The sequence below is a fragment of the Pristiophorus japonicus genome, chromosome 5 (assembly GCF_044704955.1).
Source record: "Pristiophorus japonicus isolate sPriJap1 chromosome 5, sPriJap1.hap1, whole genome shotgun sequence".
NCBI lineage: Eukaryota > Metazoa > Chordata > Chondrichthyes > Pristiophoridae > Pristiophorus > Pristiophorus japonicus.
Window position 1 is genome coordinate 208,487,333 of NC_091981.1, and position 16,048 is coordinate 208,503,380.

General features: G+C 43.3%; 1 protein-coding gene across 5 annotated transcripts in view; it reads right to left on the reverse strand.

The window, feature by feature from the left end:
• Positions 1-2,036: 2,036 nt before the first annotated feature.
• Positions 2,037-16,048, reverse strand: part of LOC139264575 (DNA-binding protein SATB1-like) — a 160,941-nt gene continuing 146,929 nt past the window's right edge. For 4 of the 5 annotated variants that reach the window (XM_070881272.1, XM_070881270.1, XM_070881271.1 and 1 more), the window contains 2 exons: positions 4,061-4,261; positions 2,037-3,736 (listed from right to left, as the gene is read on the reverse strand). In XM_070881272.1, coding sequence (XP_070737373.1) covers positions 3,278-3,736; positions 4,061-4,261 — 660 coding nt within the window. In that variant the 3' untranslated portion in view covers positions 2,037-3,277. Of the gene's footprint in view, positions 3,737-3,833; positions 4,262-16,048 lie in introns of all 5 variants that reach the window. The other variant, XR_011593374.1, reaches the window with a different exon arrangement.

A 16,048-nucleotide genomic window follows, 5' to 3' on the forward strand; every position in this document is an offset into this window, starting at 1 on the left:
TCTTTGTGGTTACACACCAGCTGTACATTAATGGGGTGGAAGCCCTTGTGATTGACGAACAATCCTGGGTGATCTATGGGTGCCTTAAGTGCCATATGGGCAATCGATGACATTCTGCACCCGTGGGAAGCCAGCCAGAGCTGAAAACCCAAGTGCCAGCTCAATGTGACTGTCGTCATTGCAGGAAAAGTGTACATAATTGCCAGCCCTGGCAAGCAAGACATCTGTTACCTAACTTATGCATTGGTGTGTCACCGACTGTGAGATCCTGAAAATGTCTCCAGCAGAGCCTTGGAAGTATCCAGAGGCAAGGAAGTTGAGGGTGATGGTGACTTTGACAGCCACTGGCAAAGCGTGGCCACCAGTTCCAGTTGACAGAAGATCTTGCTTCAGCAGACTGCAAATGTCTGCCACCACCTGACGCGACACCATGAGCCTCCTGAGACACTAGTGTTCCAACATGTCGAAGTAGCGAATCCTCTGCCTGCGAGCTAAATCTCTCTCCTGTGGAGCTGCAGGGCAGTGAGTAGCAGGTTGTGGTGCTGCTCCTGCTGCTGGTGGTCATCTTGGCCCTCATCTGAGGTCCAAAGTAACACTGCATAAGTAGCACCCATGCTGATCTGATAGATCAGAGCTCCAAAGTGCAGATCAGACGTACAAACCTCCAAAGTGTAGATGGGACCTCAAATGTGTAAAGTAACCTCTCAGCTCAAGTACTGTGAACAAAGCCTTTCACACAGGCAGGCAACAAAGTAGCTGTGAGGTGTCAGTACCTACAGGCATCATCTTTCCCTGTCATGCCTTCAGCCCCCTCAATTGCTGCTGTATTCTCGCCTTGCTTTCACTGATGACTTCCAAGAAGCCCAGGAAACCCATGGACCCACAGTTAAATTGCAAAAGCCATGTTAATATTGCTGTAATTGAGTGATTAACATCTTGAAATTGATGACCCTTCTCTCCCGTGGGAGTTGTGCAAATGAATACTAACACGCAAGAGTTAAATGCGGAAGTCATGGGGTTGCAGCTGGCTTCCTGACGTACTCACATTTTTCCATGATTTGATCCCCGCCACCAGCACCCAAACCCATGCGCTCATCCACGTTAAAATTCCCCTCAAACACATTGCTGAATCAAAAAAAAGGGCACCAGGATGAACAATGCTGTCAATCTGACCCTTATTATTCCATTCATCCGCACCGGGACTAATCAACTAATATGTGGGAGGGTAGCAACTGAAAAATGTTTTCATCTGGCAGACTGTACTATTGTCAGGTAAACCATGAAACCATTTGAAACTCAGTATTACTTACCTCAGCAGGATCAGAAAGTTGACTCATCATAAGCAATATGGTTAACACCACATAGATGCATGCACCACCATTCCTAGTAACAGACAAGACCATGACTTGTAGCAAGTCTGAGCCATAGAATCAGCTGATCATTCAACGATTCACACATACAGCTGATTCTACACACCACAACACATGTTTATAAATCTTTTATAAATGTTTAGCATTAAATCTTAGTCATAGGCACTTCAGTTCCAAAGTTTAATCTTCATTGTGAATGGCTGTTGCAGTGGATTTAGCACAATGCCCTTTCACCTCTGGGTGCTGGGCACAGAATCAACCTGGTTTGTTGGCTGTACAGGCTATGTTCAAAATAAAGTTGGTTAGTCTCAACCCAGAGCCCTGTGAGCATGAGTCCACTGTCTAAATTGCACCTTATTTTAGACTGATTTGGCAATATCACTCAAAGACCACAAGGATGGCCGGTATAGGATTCGCTTAAGTGTTTGTACACTTATCCTATGGTATAATTTCTCGATCAGTGTATTTTTTCTTCAAGTATGTCTGAAGACAAAAGAAATGTAAACGCAAAGAAAGCCAGCAGAACAGTAAGACATACACTGATCAACAATTATACTTAAAATATACTTAAATAATAATGCAGATAGAAACAAACAAATAATATTGTATTATATAAAGATAGTTTAATTGTGCGATTAACAATTAATAACCATCCCCATCTGAACATTTTTGCATAAATAAAAACTGTGATGCTTTAAAAAAAGGGTCTAATATGGTCAGATTTAACAAAATAATTTGTGATCTCATAGTTCCACATAGCAAGATAACTCAGAAAAACAGATACACTTGTAATCTTCATACAGAAATTTATACTGAAAAAAGCTTCAATCCATTGTAAACTGAAGGAAGACACATTGCAAAACATCTATTTTTGTGTGAATTTTATAAGTTATCTAATGTATTTTATTTTTATTGACCTATGTTCATTTGCATGATGGTTTAACATTAATATAGAAAATTGCATACACCATAAAGAGTGAAGCCCATGGTATGAATTGCTTTGATAACATACAGCAGTTTTTAGGCAAATTTTAAAGCACAATTTTTCAATTGAAACTTTTAAGACACTTTGTATTACTGCCCATCAAAATACATTTAAATAGAAAAAGTCAGTATGAAAAAGCACAATGTTACATGTAACAGAAACTTCAAAAAATTAATTACATCATGAGGCTAAGTTTTCTGAAAATAATTAATCTAGACTGCACAAATTTTTTAAAAAGTTGTGTTTCACATTTTAAAATCAGGTAATGACAAGACTCAAAGTTACAGTGATTGCTCTCTTGCAGAATAATTGAATGATGGCAGTGCCATATTACACAAGGCAATTATTGGCATATTTTCCATTAACACTGCATTTTGCAGTGAGCAGATTCTTCTTTTTTTGCAACTTTAATGATATATAGCTAAGCACAAAGTATCCTCATCCACAATTTTATTAATTTTCAAAAGGCCAGATTTTCTTGTAAGTTGCAAAAAACATACTGGTTTGAATGGAGAATTGAAACTGGGATGTTTGATCCATTCAGAACTGGGTGTGGAAAGCTCCTGAATCAGCATTTTACTGACAGCCAATACAGTCAAACATCATTCGGTACCAGTTTCCTCTGTTAGTACTTCGTACAGAAACTGTCATTAATCACTAAACAGCAGTTACAAAAATGTTCACGGCGATCCCAAATACTTCATATGTAGCTGCTTGTTTGCTTGGAAAAAAAACCCGAAAAACTTCTAGTGCAGTCTGCATTATCCACAGGAGAATTGTTCAGTCTTTTACTGGGATTGTCTTTTTGTGCAAGTTTGTAAAGACAAATTGGTCTTTCTGATGAATAATGCAGGAAACAAGATGGTTTTTCATATAATTATACATCAGTGGCACCATTTCAAAAAGGAACGTTCATGTGGGGTCAGTCTTTTGGTTCTTGATTAGAATCTAAGTTATTTGTAGTCTCTTCTCCTGACCAGGTCTCTTCTACTTTAACTGAATATATTTCTGTTGAACTTTTGCCTCTCTCACTTTTCTCTGAGTTCTCTGAGTCCTCCAGTAATTCTTCTTTTTCATACTCTGCCACATCCACCTCCAAACCTGCATGGTCCTTCAGTTTACCATGATGGTTTAGATGGTAACGTTGGTTTTGAAAAAACTTTATGATAGTATACTTGGGCAGGTCAAGTTGAGCTGATAGAGTCTGAATTGCTTCTTCATCCGGATACAAACCCACATCCTGTATAAAGCTCTGCAAGATCCCCAGGGCTTCTACAGAAATCTTAGTGCGAGATCTGGGCTTATGACGACTCTCATCTTCCGATTCTGCTGGTGTAGTTGTTGGCTGTTTAGGTGCAAGTCGGGAGGCTGCTGGCTGTTGCTGTAGGCAAGACATAACCAATAAATGAACTGTTCATAGCACATTATTGTGTTGCTATAATTGAAATATTGAAAACAACCAAGCAATTTTACTTTACCTGAAATCAGTACTCAAGTGATTTAATCCTATCCTTTTTCAATCTTAGTACGATGCAGAAGAACCATCAATGGCACTTTCTTCTCTTACGGTTTCCATGTAAATAACAGTTCAGCGTACCGCTAGCAATTAGCACACAAAGTGGTCTTCATTTTAAAAAACTCCTCGCCTAAGACAGCCCTCTTAGCTTATGTAGCTAAATATTGCAGTTGGGTAAGTTGTACTAACCTGAATTGATTCCGCAACATGGATGATGTGAGAAGGCCTGTCTCCGTGGTGATGGATCACATTGCTTTCTTGCTCATAAATGGCATCTCTCTCAGCCTGAGGAAGACTCAGGAACCTCCTGATCATTGATAAGTTTTCCCAAAGAGTCCGATTTTCTGGTGAAGGGTCTTCTTTCCAACGTAAAAGCTCGCATAACCATCCCTGGGTGACAAGAATATGTAAAAAGCAAACACACATTAGTTTTTCTTTTTATTTTATTCAGATTATAATTTAACAAAATATACCGAAGAGTAAGGAACCATTTAAACAAAACGGATAAAGAAAGTATTTTACAGCCATTGTAATATTTTTTTGAATTGCAGTCACTGTTGTAACGTAGGGAAACACGGCAGCCAATATGCTCACAGCAATTTCCCACAAGCAGCAATGAGATAATGACCAGATAATGTGTTTTATGTGATGGAGGTTGAGGGATAAATATTGGCCAGAACACCGGGGAGAGCTCTCCTGTTTCTCTTCAAAATAGTGCCATGGGATCTTTTACGACAGTTAGGGTCTTGCTTGAACATTTCATCTGAAAAATGGCACCTCGACAGTGCAGTACTCCCGCAGTACTGCACTGGAGTGTCAGCCTAGATTTTGTGCTCAAGATTCTGAAGTGGGACTTATACCCACAACCTGCTAACAGAGGTAAGGGTCTGCAGTGTTTGCATAACATCTGTTTAGGTGCAAGTTTGAATGTTGCTGACCGTTGCTGTGGGCAGGAGACCAACCAACAAATTAGCATGCTATTGTGTATAAAGTATAAATGCTACAACTGAAATTTTGTGAACAACAAAGCTACAATAAATTCGTAAGTAAATAATTTTTTAAATTCCCAGTAATGATAAAAATGCAATATATTTGTTGTATACTATCTGATTTCAAGATGTGCCCTTATCATAAGAACAAAAGAAAGTATTGAACAAGGAATGAACATTCAGTTCATCAAGCATGTTTGTTCCACAAACTATTCTAACTTTGAATCCAGCTAAACAACTTAATCTTCTCAGGAATGGCTCTGTAGAGTTTTTCCCCATGTCCAAATACCTGAGGAGCCGTCATGCTGAACACAGCATTTGATGATCACAATCTATGTTCTCTATCAATAGATTCTCTTCCCACCCCTGCACCATTACCTCCACAGTCCTTCAAAGATCCATCCTTGGACTCCTCCCCTGATTTACATGCTGCCCAATGGTGATATCATTGGCAGACATGTAGTCAGTTTCCATATGTACGCTGATAACATCAAGCTCTACCTCTCTGCTGACTACCTCAATCTCGCCTCTGTGCTTTCAGACTGCATGTCTAACATCCAGAACGTCTTGGATGAACTGTAATTTGCTCCAGTTAAACATTAGAAAGATTGAAGCCATTATCTTCAGCCCCTGCCAATCTTTGCCACTGATTCAATTCCCTTCCTGGCCACTGTCTCAGCTGGAACAGACTGTCTGTAACCTCGACATTTTATTCGAACCCGAGCTGAGCCTCTGTCCCATAATCTCTCCTTTATAAAAACTGCCTACTTCCATTTCCATAACATCATCCGCCTCCGCCCCTACCTCAAGTCATCTGTGACTTAAACTCTTACTGATGACTGGGTCACTCTAGTACTACAGTGTCCCCATGGTGGGCCTCCCATCCTTCAACTTCTGTAAACTTTAGCTCTTTCAAAACTCTGCTGCCCATGCCCTATCCCGCACCATGCTCTGCTTGCCCATCACCTTCTTTCTTGCTGGCCTATATTGGATCACGTTCTCTCAATTCCTTAAATGTAAAATTCTCACTCTTGTGTTTAAATTTCTCCATGGCCTCACTCATTCCTATTTTTGTAACCTCCTCCAGTGCTACAATCACCCCCTCCCCCGACACCCCCATCCTGAACTCCATGTTCCTCTGACTCCCTCTCTTCACCCCACTATTAGCATCTGTACCTTCAGCTGCTTAAGTCCAACACTAAAATTCCCTCCCTAAACCCCTCTGCTTCTCCATCTTTCTTTCCTCCTTTAACACCCTTCTTAAAACTGTTCTCTTGGACCAACCTTTTGGACACCCCTTCTAATCTCTCCTTCTTTGGCTCAGTGTCCATTTTTTCCATATGTGTTTGTGAGGGATCTTGGGTTGTTCTTCTGTATTCTATATATATATATATATATATATACACAATTATAGGCGTGGCCCAGCCACAAAATATTTCGCCGCTAATGGCGGGGAGCACCAGCTTTCCAGCAGTACTGAATTTCGGGCCATAGTTCTCAAAACATCAAGCACAGATTATGAGAAACTAAAATCAACTAAAATTTAATCAGCATACAAGTAAAGGGAATGCAATCAATGTGGTATATTTAGTCCTTTAAAAAAGTGTTTGAAAAGTGTCACATTGGAGGCTTTCTGCAAAATTTAAGGCCCGCAGTATTAAAGGTAAAGTGGCGACTTGGTTGAAGGACAGAAACAGAGTGTCGGAGGAAATAGATTTTTCATGATTGCCAAGATGTAGCTAGTGGTGTGTCCCAGAGAGCTGAGTTGAGACTTTTCTTCATATAGATAAAACACCTATTAAAGGCATTGAGGGAATAATATCGACATTTGCTGTTGACACCAGACTGGGGGCATGGCAAACTATAAGGAACAATATAGGATACTTCAGCAGAACACTGACAAGTTTAGGTAGTGGGCAGATATGTAGTAAATACAGTTCATACGAACATAAGATCAGAGGTATGCCATTCAGCCTCTTGAGCCTGTTCTGCCATTCTATTAGATGATGGTTGATCTGTACCTCAGCTCCATTTACCCGCCTTGTTCAATATAGATAAATATGAAGTAGTAAACTTTGGGGAATGGAGTGTGGAAATATACCTTAAATTGTAAATTTCTCATCATGGTGGAGGAACAGGTGGGTATAGAGAGACAGATCTCTAAAAACAGGTGAAAAAAGCATTAAAAAAGGCAAAAGGATTTCTGGGTTTTCTATACAGGACATTGATCAGAAAGACAAGGAGGTAATGATGAATTTATAAAGAGCATAAGAAAATAAGAACTAGAAGCAGGAGTAGGCCATATGGCCCCTCGAGCCTGCTCTGCCATTTAATACGATCATGGCTGATCCGATCACGGACTCAGGTCCACTTACTTGCCTGCTCCCCATAACCCCTTATCGTTTAAGAAACTCTCTATTTCTGTCTTAAATTTATTCAATGTCCCACCTTCCACAGCTCTTTGAGGCAGCGAATTCCACAGATTAACAACCCTGTGAGAGAAGAAATTTTGCCTCATCTCAGTTTTAAATGGGCGGCCCCTTATTCTAAGATTATGCCCTCTAGTTCTAATCTCCCCTATTAGTGGAAACATCCTCTCTGCATCCACCTTGTCAAGCCCCCTCATAATCTTATACGTTTCGATAAGATCACCTCTCATTCTTCTGAATTCCAATGAGTAGAGGCCCAGCCTACTAAAACTTTCCTCATAAGTCAACCTCCTCAACTCCGGAATCAACCTAGTGAACCTTCTCTGAACTGCCTCCAAAGCAAGTATATCCTTTCGTAAATATGGAAACCAAAACTGCACGCAATATTCCAGGTGTGGCCTCACCAATACCCTGTATAACTGTAGCAAGATTTCCCTGCTTTTATACTCCACCCCCTTTGCAATAAAGGCCAAAATTCTATTGGCCTTCTTAATCACTTGCTGTACCCACATACTATCCTTTTGTATTTCATGCACAAGTAACCCCAGGTCCTACTGTACTGCAGCACTTTGCAATCTTTCTCCATTTAAATAATAACTTGCTCTTTGATTTTTTCTGCCAAAGTGCATGACCTCGCACTTTCCAACATTATACTCCATCTGCCTAATTTTTGCCCACTCACTTAGCTTGTCTATGTCCTTTCACAGATGTTTTGTATCCTCCTCACACATTGCTTTTCCTCCCACCTTTGTATTATCGTCAGCAAACTTGGCTACGTTACACTCGGTCCCTTCTTCCAAGTCGTTAATATAGATTGTAAATAGTTGGGGTCCCAGCACTGATCCCTCCGGCACCCCACTAGTTGCCAATTGCCAACCCGAGAATGAACCATTTATCCCAACTCTCTGTTTTCTGTCAGTTAGCCAATCCTCTATCCATGCTAATATATTACCCTAACCCCGTGAACCTTTATCTCGTGCAGTAACCTTTTATGTGGCAACTTGTCAAATGTCTTCTGGAAGTCAAATACACTACATCTACTGGTTCCCCTTTATCCACCTTGTTTATTATATCCTCAAAGAACTCCAGCAAATTTGTCAAACATGACTTCCCCTTCATAAATCCATGCTGACTCTGCCTGACCAAATTTTGCTTTTCCAAATGTCCTGCTACTGCTTCTTTAATAATGGACTCCAACATTTTCCCAACTACAGATGTTAGGCTAACTGGTCATGGAAACATACAAAATAGGTGCAGGAGTAGGCCATTTGGCCCTACGAGCCTGCACAACCATTCAATATGATCATGGCTGATCATGCAACTTGAGTACTCCACTCCTGCCTTCTCTCCATACACCCTGATCCCTTCAGCCGTAAGGGCCACATCTAATTCCCTTTTGAATATATCCAATGAACTGGACTCAACAACTTTCTGTGGTAGAGAATTCCATAGGTTCACAATTCTCTGGGTGAAAAAGTTTCTCCTCATCTCGGTCCTATATGTCTTACCCCTTATCCTTACACTGTGATCCCTGGTTCTGGACTTCCCAAATATTGAGAACATTCTTCCTGCATCTAACCTGTCCAATCCTGTCAGAATTCTATATGCTTCTATGAGATCCCCTCTCATTCTTCTTGTGTATCTGTAAAGCATGCACTCCCTTGTTCTGCCACCAGGGAGCGCATCCCCTGAAGTCCCAAGCGATCCCAGCATCTCTTGGGAGCACTGTATATAAGCTGGCCCCTAAGGCCTGTTACTCACTCTGGAGTGTCTTAATAAAGACTGAGGTCACTGTTACTTTAACCTCCCTGTGTGCAGTCTCATCTGTGTTAGGAACACAACAACTGGCGATGAGTACACAAATCCAACGTAAAGATGTAGCAAACTGTGGGCATCCTGAAGAAGTTCTCGGAGGGTGAGGACTGGGAAGCCTATGTCGAATGGTTAGACCAGTACTTTGTAGCCAACGAGCTGGACGGAGAAGGAAGTGCTGCAAAAAGGAAAGCGGTCCTCCTCACAGTCTGCGGGGCACCGACCTACAACCTCATGAAAAATCTTCTGGCTCTGGTGAAACCCACAGATAAGTCGTATGAGGAGCTGTGTACACTGGTTTGGGAGCATCTTAACCGGAGGGAAAGCGTGCTGATGGCGAGGAATCGGTTCTATACGCACCAGCGATCTGAAGGTCAGGAAGTGGTGAGCTACGTCGCCGAGCTAAGGTGACTTGCAGGACAATGTGAGTTTGATGGCTACCTGGAGCAAATGCTCAGAGACTTTCTTGTACTGGGCATTGGCCACGAGACCATCCTATGAAAACTTTTGACTGTAGAGACACCGATCCTCAGCAAAGCCATTGCGATAGCACAGGCATTTACGTTCACCAGTGATAACACCAAACAAATCTCTCAGCACACAAATGCTAGCAATGTTCATAATTTAACTGGAACTGTGTACAGGGCAGAAACCACGAGTCTGCGACTGCCAGCAGGCCTCAGGTGACCCAGATGACTCAGAGTCCGCAACAAATGATGAATGCAAGGCAATTCACACCTTGTTGGCATTGTGGAGGCTTCCATTCAGCCTATTCATGCTGCTTCAAAGGGTATGTTTGCAAGAGCTGCGGAACAATGGGACATCTCCAATGAGCGTGCAGACGAGCTGCATCTCTGCAAAATCTGCTAACCACCACGTGGCAGAGGAAGATCGGTCCATGGTGGACCAAAGAAATTTCGAGCCTCAGAGAGAGGAGGCAGATGCTGAAGTACACGGGGTGCACACATTGTCGATGAAATGTCCACCTATAATGCTAAACGTAAAATTGAATGGCTTACCGTAGCCATGGAACTGGACACTGGCACTAGCCAATGCAGCATGAGTAAAAAGATGTTTGAGACTGTGGTGCAACAAGGCACTCAGACCAGCCCTGAGCCCCATCCACATGAAACTGAGAACGTACACCAAAGAGCTCATCACTGTCCTGGGCAGTGCCATGGTCAAGGTCACCTACAAGGGCACGGAGCATGAACTGCCACTCTGGATTGTCCCGGGCGATGGCCCCACACTGCTTGGAAGGAGCTGGCTGGGCAAAATCCGCTGGACCAGAGACCACATCCAAGCGCTATCAAATGTCGATGAGACCTCATGTACCCAGGTTCTGAACAAATTTCCTTCCATTTTTGAACCAGGCATTGGAAACTTTTCCGGGGCCAAGGTGCGGATCCACTTGGTCCCAGAGGCACGACCCATTCACCACAAGGCGCGAACGGTACCTCACATGATGAGGGAGTGAGTGGAAATCGAGCTGGACAGGTTGCAACGCGAGGACATCATCTCCCCAGTGGAATTCAGTGAGTGGGCCAGCCCAATTGTTCCAGTACTCAAAAGTGATGGCACGGTCAGGATTTGCGGCGATTATAAAATAACTATTAATCGTTTCTCGCTAAAGTACCAATACCCGCTACCTGAGGCAGACGACCTATTTGCGACGCTGGCAGGAGGCAAGACGTTCACCAAGCTCAACCTGACTTTGGCCTCCATGACGCAGGAGCTGGAGGAGTCTTCGAAGGGCCTTACCTGCATCAACATGCACAAGGGACTGTTCATCCACAACAGATGCCCGTTTGGAATTCGGTCGGCTGCAGCGATCTTCCAGAGAAACATGGAGAGCCTACTCAAGTCGGTACCACGCATGGTGGTTTTTCAGGACGACTTATTGGTCACGGGTTGGGACACTGTCGAGCACCTGCAAAACCTGGAGGAGGTCCTCCAGTGACTGGATCGTGTAGGGCTGCGGCTGAAGAAGTCGAAATGCGTCTTCATGGCAACAGAAGTGGAGTTTTTGGGGAGAAAGATCACGGCGGATGGCATTCGGCCCATAGATGCCAAGACAGAGGCTATCAGGAACGCGCCCAGGCCACAGAAGGTCATGGAGCTGTGGTCGTTCCTGGGACTCCTCAACTATTTTGGTAACTTCCTACCAGGGTTAAGCACTCTCTTAGAGCCCCTACATGTGTTATTGCGCAAAGGTGAGAACTGGATATAGGGAAAAAAAAACAAGTAATTGCTTTTGAGAAAGCCAGAAACATTTTATGCTCCAACAAGCTGCTTGTATTGTATAACCCATGTAAAAGACTCATGCTAGCATGTGACGCATCGTCGTACGGAGTCGGGTGTGTGTAACAACAAGCTAACATTGCGGGGAAGTTGCAACCTGTCGCCTATGCTTCCAGGAGCTTGTCTAAGGCCGAGAGGGCCTACAGCATGATTGCGAATGAGGCATTGGCGTGTGTGTTCGGGGTAAAGAAAATGCATCAGTACCTGATTGGCCTCAAATTTGAGCTGGAAACCGATCACAAGCCCCTCATATCCCCGTTCGCTGAAAACAAAGGGATAAAAACTAATGCCTCAGCCCGCATACAAAGGTGGGCACTCGCGCTATCAGCATATAACTATACCATCCGCCACAGGCCAGGCACCAAGAACTGTGCGGATGCTCTCAGTCGGCTACCATTGCCCACCACGGGGGTGGAAATGGCGCAGCCTGCAAACTTGTTGATGGTGGCGCAGCCCGCAGACTTGTTGATGGTCATGGAAGCGTTTGAAAATGATAAATCACCTGTCACGGCCTGCCAGATTAGGACTTGGACCAGCCAACATCCTCTGCTGTCCCGAGTAAAAAACTGTGTACTGCATGGGAGCAGGGCCAGCATCCCGTTGAAATGTAAGAGCCAATCAAGCCGTTCCAGCGGCGAAAGAATGAGCTGTCCATTCAGGCAGACTGCCTGTAGTGGGGAAACCGCGTAGTGCTACCAAAAAAGGGCAGGGAGACGTTCATCTCGGATCTCCACAGCATACACCCGGGTTTAGTAATGATGAAAGCGATAGCCAGATCCCACGTGTGGTGGCCCTGTATCGACTCTGACTTAGAGTCCTGTGTACGGCAATGCAGCGTGTATGCTCAGTTGAGCATCGCGCCCAGAGAGGCACCACTAAGTTTGTGGTCCTGGCCCTCCAGACCAGGGTCAAGGATCCATGTTGACTATGCGGGCTCGTTTCTCGGTAAAATGTTCCTGGTGGTGGTGGATGCTTTTTCAAAATGGATTGAATGTGAAATAATGTCGGGAAGCACTGCCACCACCACCATTGAAAGCCTGAGGGCCATGTTTGCCACCCACGGCCTGCCTGACATACTGGTCAGTGACAACGGGCCATGTTTCACCAGTGCCGAATTTAAAGAATTCATGACTCGCAATGGGATCAAACATGTCACTTCGGCCCCATTTAAACCAGCCTCCAATGGGCAGGCAGAGCGGGCAGTACAAACCATCAAACAGAGCCTCAAACGAGTCACGCAAGGCTCACTCCAAATCAGCCTGTCCCGAGTACTGCTCAGCTACCGCACGAGACCCCACTCGCTCACAAGGGTGCCCCCGGCTGAGCTTCTCATGAAAAGGACACTTAAAACCAGACTCTCGCTGGTTCACCCCAACCTGCATGATCAGGTAGAGAGCAGGCGGCAGCAACAAAATGCAAACGATGGTCGCGCCACTGTGTCATGGGAAATTGATCTGAATGACCCTGTGTATGTGCTAAACTATGAACATGGTCCCAAGTGGATCACAGGCACGGTGATAGCTAAAGAAGGGAGTAGGGTGTTTGTAGTCAAACTAGACAATGGACAAATTTGCAGAAAGCACCTGGACCAAACGAGGCTGCGGTTCACAGACTGCCCTGAACAACCCACAGCAGACACCACCTTTTTCGAGCCTACAACACACAACCAAAGGATCAACGACACCACGCCGGACCAGGAAATCAAACCCATCATGCCCAACAGCCCAGCAAGGCCAGACTCACCCAGCAGCCTTGCAGGGCCAACAACACGCCAGCCCAGCGAGGGCACAGCCAACACACCAGAACAGACATTTGTACCGAGGCGGTCTACCAGGGAAAGAAAGGCTCCCGACTGCCTCACCTTGTAAATAGTTTTCACTTTGACTTTGGGGGGGTGAGTGATGTTGTGTATCTGTAACGCATGCACTCCCATGTTCCTCCACCAGGGAGCGCATCCCCTGAAGTCCCAAGGGATCCCAGCATCCCTTGGGAGCACTGTATATAAGCCGGCAACTAAGGCCTGTTACTCACTCTGGAATGTCTTATTAAAGACTGAGGTCACTTTTACTTTAACCTCCCTGTGTGCAGTCTCATCTGTGTTCGGAACACAACACTTCTAAATTCCAATGAATATAAGCCTAGTCAATCCAGTCTTTCTTCATATGTCAGTCCTGCCATCCCAGGAATCAGTCTGGTGAAGCTTCACTGCAATCCTTCAATAGCATGAATGTTCTTCCTCAGATTAGGAGACCAAAACTGCACACAATACTCAAGGTGTGGTCTCACCAAGGCCCAAGACCTACCTGCTCTAATACTCAAATCCTCTCGCTATGAAGGCCAACATGCCATTTGCTTTCTTAACTGCCTGCTGTACCTGCATGCCTACTTTCAATGACTGATGTACCATGACACCCAGGTCTCGTTGTACCTCCCCTTTTACTAATCTGCCTTCCTGTTTTTTCCACCAAAGTGGATAACCTCACACTTATCCACATTATATTGCATCTGCCATGCACTTGCCACTCACCTAGTCTGTCCAAATCACCCTGCACCCTCTTAGCATCCTCCTCACAGTTCACACTACTACCCAGCTTAGTGTCATCTGCAAACTTGGAGATATTACATTCAATTCATTTGTCTAAATCATTTATATATATTGTAAATAGCTGGGTTCCCAGTACTGAACCTTGTGGTAACCCACTAGTCACTGCCAGCCATTCTGAAAAGGACCCATTTATTCCCACTCTTTGCTTCCTGCCAACCAGTTCTCTATTTACGTCAATACATTACCCCCAATCCCATGTGCCTTAATTTTGCACACTAATCTCTTGTGTGGGACCTTATTAAAAGTCTTTTGAAAGTCCAAATACACCACATCCACTGGTTCTTCCTTGTCTACTCTATTAGTTACATCCTCAAAAAATTCTAGAAGACTTGTCAAGCATGATTTCCCTTTCATAAATCCATGCTGACTTGGACCGATCCTGTCACTGCTTTCTAAATGTGCTGCTATTAATGATTGATTCAGCATTTTCCCCACTACCGATGTCATAGTCTATAGTTTCTTGCTTTTTGTCTGCCTCCTTTTTTAAATAGGGGCGTCACATTTGCAGTTTTCCAATCTGCTGGGACCTCCCTAGAATCCAGGGAATTTTGGTAAATTACAACCAATGCATCCACAATCCCTGCTGCTACTTCTCGTAAGACCCCAGGATGCAAGCCATCAGGTCCAGGGGATTCATCTGCCTTTAGTCCCATTATCTTACTGAGTACCACCTCCTCAGTGATTGTGATTGTGTTACTTTCCTACTCCCCCCTATAGCCCCTTGACTATCCACTGTTGGAATATTGTTAGTGTCCTCTACCGTAAAGACTGATACTAAATATTTGTTCAGAGGTTCTGCCATCTCCATGTTCCCCATTACTAATTCCCCGGTCTTGTCCTCTAAGGGACCAACATTTACTTTAGCCACTCTTTTCCTTTTTATATACCTATAGAAACTCTTGCTATCTGTTTTTATATTTTGTGCTAGTTTACTCTCATAGTCTATCTTCCCTTAATCATTTTTTTCGTCATTCTTTGCTGGTTAGAGCAGCCACAATTGGTGTATTCCTTTATAGAAAGGATATTGGAGTCATGGAAATGTGCAAAGTAAATCTATCAGGATGATATTGGGGATGAGAGAATGTAAGTACAATGACATTCCTGAAAAACAAAATTGTATTTACTGGAATAGAAAGAGTTAAGGACAGATTTAATCATAAGGTCCAAAGTGTTGAAAGGGGTTGAGTGGAAGTAGTGAAAGTTGGTGAATCAGTAACAAGGGCACATAAATTTAGGATTAGCTATATGACTATAATCATAAATTGAGAGATTATAATATTTTTAATGCAAAGGGTTAATTAGAATTGATGATCATAATTGAAAATTCAGTCCAATCACAGCGTTTAAGAGGAATTAGGTAAACACTTGAAGAGAGAACGTTTAAAGGTCAGAGAAAAGGAACAGGAAAATCGATCACAGTTGATAGCTCTGATGTGAAGCTAGAACAGGCACAATGGCCAAATGACTTATTACTGTGCTGAAATATCTATGATTCTATAAATATCAAATGCTTTTCTCTACTGTATTATCAACATTTATTTTACTATTCTTTAAATCTCACATCAAGCAACCATTCAGAACATACGGTAGTTCATATTATTTAACTTTTATCGCCATTTATCCATTTATTTTCAGATTCTTGTTCCTCTGCATGATACATATGACAGAAACATGCAGAACTACAAATGAAAACATCACAGAAGGCTTATACATCTTAATAAAAGGAGTTCACAGGACAATTGTGAAGCCATTAATAACTGTGATATAAATCCAGGTTCCATAATTCCCACTCAGTAAGTCTGACAACAGAAGAGCACCTTGTTCAATGGATGGCATAATTAATATGTCTGCTCACAGGAGAATTGTCTCTCCTCCCGAGAGAATATCACAATCAAAGTGCATAGTATGGAGTCTGACCTCAACTGTGATTAGTGGAATAAAGCAATCAGAGTCAGATTGGCAGATTTAATGGTCCATGGTTGATTTTCTTCTTTTTTTGGATACACTGGTACCTTTAACACCATAGCATTTGAATTACGCT